The 8,213-nt window shown below is 41.5% G+C and overlaps 1 protein-coding gene across 1 annotated transcript in view; it reads left to right on the top strand.

The window, feature by feature from the left end:
- EAF2 (ELL associated factor 2) overlaps positions 1-8,213 on the top strand; it is a 24,933-nt gene that overhangs the window by 934 nt on the left and 15,786 nt on the right. The window contains exons 2-5 of the mRNA XM_019522586.1: positions 2,915-3,009; positions 3,653-3,789; positions 4,566-4,711; positions 6,368-6,637. Of these exons, the coding sequence (XP_019378131.1) occupies positions 2,915-3,009; positions 3,653-3,789; positions 4,566-4,711; positions 6,368-6,637 (648 nt within the window). The remainder of the gene's footprint in view (positions 1-2,914; positions 3,010-3,652; positions 3,790-4,565; positions 4,712-6,367; positions 6,638-8,213) is intronic.

Raw genomic sequence — 8,213 nt, 5'->3', positions numbered from 1 at the left:
GTCTAGAAGGGGCCGGGTCCCGTGTGGGCGATGGGCCATTCTGTGCTGTGGCTTGGAATGGGCTCCTTGGCCCCCAGCCCCTGCTCTCTCGACTCCCCACCAGTGGTAGGGGAGCCCCCCCCCAGACTGGGGTTGCCTTTGGGTGGACGTGAATCTGCTGTGCACAAAGCTAAAGTCCACTTTGCAGATCCCGCATGGCGCGGTTGGTAGGCACAGGCTGATTGGGACAAGTGCAGGGCTGTGTAACCTGCACAGGGAGTACCCCAGGCTTTTGTTTCCTGCACTGACCTTAGTGTGAGAGGGAGAGGCTGTGGTCAGTGAGGGCAGTGGCGGGGTAGAGTAAGTCAGGGTCATGGGAGAGCAGGCCTCTGAGCAAGGAGCAGGGGAAGGTGATGATGGGGAGGTGAGCACAAAGGGTCTTCGACTGCACCTGCGGGAGGGCTGGGATGATCCTGAGTGGAGAAGTACAGGGGCAGAGGGCCAGGCTGGGGACTGGAATCAAATGTGGCAACACTACTACTCTGATGGTGTTGCAATAGCATCTAGCAAGGCCTTCCCGTAGCAGGTCCCATGGAGACTGCAAGGAAGAAACAGTTTCTGAAAAGTTTTTAAACAGACCCCTGAGAGGAAGCATGAGAGAGAGATGTCGTAAAAACAGGAGTATTTGGGCCCCAACAGATTAAGTTGATTGCCTGCGTTCATGTAGAGAGTCTGAGGCAGAGCTGGAAATTGAACCCAGGTTGCTTATGTCCTCCTGCACTCTTCAACACAAAACTGTACGGTTCAGAGCAGGTTGCAGCTGCTGGAGAGAGATTTGAAACCAAGCTAATGAGCAGGTGTGTTGCTGGTGAAGTTAGCACTCTGCTGCCATACATCACTTAGCACTTCTTTGTGGGTACTAAATGCATCTGCTCTGCCCTGGGATACGTTTTAAGAAACAGCGGTGTCTTTCTTATCCTAATGCTGTGAACTTCTGAGTTTGGGCTGAAGTTATGTTTGCTCTTTGTGCTTGGCCTCTACAGGTCTCTAAATACACATTCAACAGTCAAAGGTTAAAGGCAGTATTAATCTCAAAGCTAGTGTTTGCTCCCTGAGTACATAATAGCTACTATCCTGGGAGGTGTGTTTTCAGTGATTCTGCAGGTATCTAGGAGACAAATGCTGTTAGGATTATGGTTCTGGTAATTTAGGGCTGCTGTTTCTGTTTTGATGGCTTGTTATTTTTAGAGTGATCCCCACGGTTCAGTACCTCTGAGAATGCCCTCTGTGCTTCATGCAGTGGGGTGGATAATGTCTGCTCTGAGCAAACAATCGCACTTCAGATTGTCCACAGCTGGGTGGGGAGGGAACCCAAAACTTGTATGTGGATTTACATAGCTGCTCTAACTTTTTTTTTTTTTTTTAAGAATTGAACAATTTGCAGATGTTTCTGGTCTTGCACCAGCCCTTAAAGTTTCCTGTTGGATAAATATAAATTGTAAAGCTACAGAATCTACTTCAAATGTTTTTCTCCTGTGTTGCTCTAAAGAAAGGTTGAAATTCAGCTAAATTTGTGCATCTGATAGCAGTGTCAGGAGAGATGCGTCTCTCTTTTTTTTAAATCTTTTTACTAGTAATAGTAACTGTCTGACAACTTCAGAAATTGGGACCAAAAGTTTAAGCTGCAAAGTCAATATTTTAAAGACCTGTTTCAGTGTCCTGATCTTCCAAAGTGCTAAGGAGCCGGCAGCGCTCTCATGGGAATGGTTTCCCATTCCTGCCATAGGAGCTCTATTAGCAGTACCTTACTGGGCTAGGTTCTAATTAGGCCTCTGAGACAGAGCCTGCTGCAGTGCAGATATTACCTGGGTTTTAATCCAAACACTTTTATCTACAGTACACCCTCCCATTTCCTTGAATTGAGGCCTGCTGGCTGGTGATGAAGGCTTTTGCTGTAAAATACATACAGTCACATCCCCTTTGCAGTGTGCACACAACTAAAGCCTGGATTTTGATCGTCTTTTGTTGCCACACTGGTTCTCAAGGCCTGGGTGTTGCTATCCTTGGATCTATTCACCAGCTGCCCTCTACCTACTAAAAACTATCTGCTTATTTAGCTCCTTGGAAACAGCAGTTGTTACTTTCCCAGCCTGCTGTAAGTGATGCTTTTGGCAAGATTGACAACTCCGGTAATGCTAGTGCAAAAAAGTTTGGCAAACTTTATGTTCATCTGCATGTTTCAAAGAGTTGGCAAATTAAAGAGCTTAAATTCGTACTGGCCAAAGAGTTAGAAACAAATGTGATGGTCAAAGAATGACAAAATGGAATTGCAATGAGGATATGATGGTGGCTTTTTTAAATTCCATTTTAACAGGAATTTAAAAGCTTATTTATGTTGAGAAAAAACTAAAATCCTTGATCTGGCACCTGGCTTTTCCTTTGCTGTTACAATTGGAAGAGCAGCAACCACAGCTATCCTCAAGGCTGCTTATGCATTTCTATTTTAAACCCCTTCCCCTGTTTTTCAGTTGCTTGCCAACTACCTGCAGCTTCCAGTTTGAGCTGAAATTATCAGGGATTCTCTTTTCCAGTAAATAATTGTATGGGTCATTTTTTTCTTTTAATCATAAGCAAAACCAGTTAAGCTACATCTTCAATGGGAAGCCTTCTATGTGGTATTTAAAACCCCTCTTTTGAAAAGACTTGGCATCAGGACACGATAAGACCTAGGTTGAATATCAGTAAAACAGTCTTGGCTTTCAGCTGTATTAGCATGTAGTATAATCTGCTAATAGCAGTGGTAGATGCCACACCATTCAATTCACTATCTTGGTGACACCCATCTCTACCATCTCTAAAATATGTGAAACCATATGTCAGATGTTCAAGGGACTTCTGAGACTTATGAAAATCACCATTTTGTTTCTATTGTTAGATGACTTCAAGCCTGCATCTATTGATACATCCTGTGAAGGAGATCTTGAAGTTGGCAAAGGCGAGCAGGTGACAATAACGCTGCCAAACATTGAGGTGAGTGGAGGGAAGGTGGGGAGAGAGACCCTCAGGTATATATTGAATGTAGAAGGACTTCAGGCTTCAGTATTTTCAGCTTGCTGCTCTTTTAAAACTCTGCTTATGCATCTTGAAAAACAATAAAAGAATGATTACTCTAGGAAATACAGAATCTTGCATGATCCAAAGGTCAGCTATTATGCCATAAGTTGAGCTGAATTCACTGTGCTGGAAATATGCTGTATTGGCAGCTTTGAATTCTTCTGCATGTAGCAGAGGTACAGCTTGGACACTAGCAGTGAAAGCTTTTCTTGGCTTTCTCAGATTTCAGTCTGGTCATTTTTGACAGTTCTATGGCTATATTTTTAAAGAATTTTAGTTGTGGTGGTAGTTTTGCTGTGTGTATACCTGGCCATTAGAAACTCATTTGAAATGACTGACTTATCTTCAAATCAGCATGTGAATTTCTGGGATGAACAAAGTCACTGGCTGCCTTTGTTTACTGTTGGCCTGAGCTTAATTTATATTCATTATTAACGAATCTTACAAGTCTAGAAATCATGGGTTACAACCAACTTATCACTACTGTGATACATCATTCTGTGCTCATAAGACTAGCAGTTTATTGTCATAACTAGGGATTTTTTTCCAATTTAAATAGGGTTCTACCCCACCGGTAACTGTTTTCAAGGGTTCAAAGAAGCCTTATTTAAAAGAATGTATCTTAATTATCAACCACGACACTGGAGAATGTCGCCTAGAGAAACTTAGCAGCAACATCACTGTGAAGAAAACTAGGTAAGTGATACAGGAAAAGAAAGTGTGCTATATTCCTTGGTTGTTATGTAAATAGCTTGTTAGAAATGAGTGAGGAATTGGGGTGCATCCCAGCTATTGATATTTTTAGCAAAATATCATCATCTTTTTTTTTTTTTTCCTCCCTAACTTTCTCCCTGTTCCTTATTCAATGGAGTGAAAAGCCACATTGCTGTTTTGCTCAGCAAATGGTTTTATTAGCTTTCACCTCTTGGCTGGTACTTAGAATGCAAATGGGTTTTTAACCAGAAAAATTGCATATCACTTCCAGTGGTAATAACTGTTTTCTTGTGAGGGTAGAAAATAGCTCTTTGCTACACAAATAGAATGATTTTGCTACTGTTTTTCTGGCTGAATGTGAAAATAAAGCATAAATTCTTGTGAGAGGTTTTAACAATGTTGATGGCCCATTCTCCTCTTGCTGAGTACATAATTCCTGTTAGTGTGCTTTCTGCTGCTTTATCTGCATAACTAGTTTCCTGTAGAACTATAATGAGCAACTAATGGATGATTGAAGAAAAAGTCAAGCGGAGTGTGCTGGAGAACCAGCAAACCGGAAGGCGTTAATAAGAATATTATTAATGTAATATTAAAAGAACAGGACTCATGCCTCTATTTGCTGTATGTCAATGTAATAATGTGTCCTGAATCTAGTGATATAATTTGAATAGCTTCATAGCTCAAACTACTATATCTTATGTTTTGTTTTTAAACTTTGTCCTCTGGAGTCTATTACAATCTCTTATCCTGTCATGCAGAGCTGAAGGAAGCAGTAAAGTTCAATCTCGCATTGAGCAGCAACAGCAGCAAATGCGAAATGCCAGTAAGACTCCAAACAATGTTAAAAATTCTCCACCCAAAGAAAAGATGTCTCCATCTTCTCCTATGGATGATATTGAGAGAGGTAAATAGTAACCCTGTCAGTTAATATTTCAGCAGTCTTGCACCTTGACTTGTGATATAAGAGCCAGAAGTGTTTTGGTTGAGATTCACATTGCAAGCTGATGATTTAGGCATTTTGCCCAGGATTGAATGGCCACATAGGGCAGGGTAGTGTTGAAACAATGTTTTTAAGCTGTTTAGGCCTCTGCATTCAGTTAACTATTGACCTTCAGAAGGTCGTGGTTAGCGTTGCTTTAATTCTCACTGGTTCCTAGCACTGCTGCTACTTTACGCTGACTTGCAGCATAGTTCCACTGGAGCCAAATTGGTCAATCTCCCCTTTTCTTCATCACATTGTTTGTTGTCCTTCCTTTTCATTTTCCTTTACATACATATTTATTGGTTAACACACTTTATAACTTAAAGGGTTTTTTAAAGAGTTTATTATAACGTAAATCTTGTGAAAAATGACAATGAAAGAGGCCTGTGCTTCTCAAAATCAGTTCAGAACTGCAGGAGTTGTTTCTTGTATGGGAAGAAACTGCTGCTGCTTACGTAAATCCATCTTTGAGAATGGTGCCATATGCTGCGCTCTCAGACTTTAATTTGGTGAGACCTCATATTTCATTCAATTGGAGATGTATTTTACTTCCTTTTGGAGGACTGGGAGAAAGCCAGGTGTTAAGTTCTTGCAGTAGGAAAGCTGATAGGTGGTAGCTTTATTGCTCTGAATTGACTGTTGCCTCTTAAGGATGAGCTGAGTTCTTTTTAAACACACTTCCTAGCTCTTTCATCAAGCAGGTGTCTGTTTCTTTGTGCCTTAGGTAAACTCGCACCAGACTGTCTTATTCCGCAAGGTGACATTTCTAAGGCTGCAAAGAAAGGAAATGGTGCTGAAAAGTATGATAAACAGGAAAAGAGCAATTCTCAGTTTAGAACCTGTTTTTGAGTCACTAAAGCTGATGCATCTCAAATCCCTTTCCCTATGTGCAGCGAGTCAGATTTGTTTGTTAGCCATGGAGCGTCATGCGTTGAGGTTTCTTGCTAACGCTTAACTTATGCCAGACCCATAAAAAGAATCTGATGATTTTAGTATAGCTAGTGCCTGGCCTTATAATCAATTCCTGCAGGTATCCCACAATGTTTAACTTGGTTTTTGGGAGCAGTGAATGTCGAGACAGACCAAATATGTACAGATTGGTTATAATGCCAAAATTGCTACCTTTGGGTATTTTGCTACCTGATATATATTTTCTCTTTCTGATTCTAACTTGTTTAGTCCTGTAAGGCATCTGAAAGGGCATGAAACAAAGCTGGAAAGTCTGGCTTGCCAGTTGGAGGGAAAGATTAAAGATGGGCCAGTGTTTGCTGCCTCACAGAGTGTGGGGATGGCACCTTTCTTGGTAGATTTAACGATATCCTAATGCACCTCTGCCCAACAAAGCGTATGGTTGGAAAGGAAACTGCTTGAGGATAGAAGAGAGAAAAACAACATTCAAGCAGTCTGATCACCATGCTTGTATGCTACCCTTTGCTCCTATATCTGGCGTCTTTTTCAATTTAGTTTGTAATGAGGAACATTGCAACACCAACTGCAGTTGCTTGCTCATGCAGCAATTCCCTTGCTGCCTTATCCTCTAAACTCAGACTCATTTCTTAATGTGCATCATCTTTTCAGAGCTGAAGGCCGAAGCCAGTATCATGGACCAAATGAGTAGCTCTGATGACAGCTCGTCTGACTCAAAAAGTTCATCATCCTCTTCGTCCAGCAGTGAAAACAGTTCTAGCGATTCAGAAGATGAGAGGACTAAGCCCTCTCGCCCAATGTCCATGCCATACTTGCAGTCACAACCTGCTGTGTCTGCCACGTCACAACATGCCATGATTGACATAGAAGCCAGTCGTAACAGATCTCGGGAGAGCAGTGGCCATATGATGAATACACTAAGTAAGTACAGAAAACCTTATACTAAGAAAAGAACAATCTCAGACACCAAAAATCTAAAAGCAAACCATAGACTCTCTAACTAAATCTCTATTGTAATTAAAGCTGTGGGAAGAGATGCCTGGGTTGAGGTCTGAATTAGAAGATGGCCTAAAAGCTATGTGGCCACCAGAGATTGTAAATTAAAGCTGATACAGTTTAAAATATTTCTTAGGCTGTTCTGGCTGCCTCCCAGTTGTATACGTTGGGGTGGTAGGACAGTAATTTGCATTGGATGTACTTGAGCTAGCTAGGCACTCCTAGAACATATGTTTATAATTTTCGTAGTAGACACTTGGAATAATATCTTACCGGTAATACTCAGTTACAAAAGAGGGTTATTGATATCCACTCAGAAGTCTTAGGATTCCTGGGAGCCTTCTCTCTCCACAGGGTGCCAGGCCACTTTGGTAGGGAGGTAGATTACTCCTATATATGTAGAAGAATGAAGATATTTGATCTTTCACCCTTCCAGACTGAGGGGATGGGGAAAAAGTACTAGCCAGAAACCTAAATCAGAGAGCATTGCTTGAAACATGTTACAAAGCATGAAGTGTTCATAGTTGAACTAGAATTTTAAGGTATTTTCTTGCCCAGAAAGAATCCTGTTGAATTTGAACAGTGCAATAAACCCCACCTACATCAAACCTTAAATTGGCACCTAAGTAAAATGTGATTTAGACTTTTCAGAAATGCCAAGTACCCATGACTACCATTAAAGCTGTCTTTGAAAATGAATCCATGTTTTGAATTAGGTGTTGAATGGAAGGATGCTGGCTTGGAAAAATATGGCCCTAGTTCACACATGAATAATAAAAATAAACTGGTTTATATTAAATGTGTATGGCATGTCCTTGTTTTTCAGTGCTGAGAGCTCATGCCTCTGAACCAGTCAATCTCTAAGGTGTCATCCTGCCCTACATGTTGCCAGACTTCAGACTAACACAGCTAACTACCCCTCTGTTCCTGTAAGGAGATAAAATTGGTAACATTCAGGTTGTAGTGTAGTGGTTAGTTGGACTACCTGACTAAATGTTACAGTTGGATTTACACACCTGTTCAGGTGGTTGCTGCTATAAGCTGAAATTGTCATAGTGAAACACGCTTCTGTTTTAAAATTTGTAGCAACACCCAAAACAACAGCAGGGAGCCTCTGGTGCTTAAGAGCTCTGTGAGGATGGATAGATCCTCTCCTCCTTGGGAGGCACCTGAAGTTCAGGCTTGACTAGGTAAACCTGCTTAGAGTTTCCCTCTACTAGCTTAATGTTTTAAGCAGCTCACTAGGTTTGTACTGCCCAACACTACTGCAGGTTGAACTAAAATGAAATGGTGCTGCACATTAGCTACTGTGTGGCATGCGAGTCTCCAGCTTCTTTCTTGCTGAGCTGTGGATACTGCACTTGTGGTGTTTAGGACTTTGGCAGGAAAGAGAAGTATCAGTAAAAACTAGAGATGCAAGATAGGATGCCTGCTGACCCCAAAGCTTCAGTGTGTTGGTTAATGGAGGAGGTCCAAGTCATCCTGCATCACAGCTTCTTCC

Source organism: Gavialis gangeticus, unplaced genomic scaffold (assembly GCF_001723915.1).
Source record: "Gavialis gangeticus isolate Ggan-Ray unplaced genomic scaffold, GavGan_comp1, whole genome shotgun sequence".
Lineage (NCBI taxonomy): Eukaryota > Metazoa > Chordata > Crocodylia > Gavialidae > Gavialis > Gavialis gangeticus.
The sequence above is the reverse complement of the archived record's forward strand: the minus strand, read 5'-3'. Positions and strand labels throughout refer to the sequence as shown.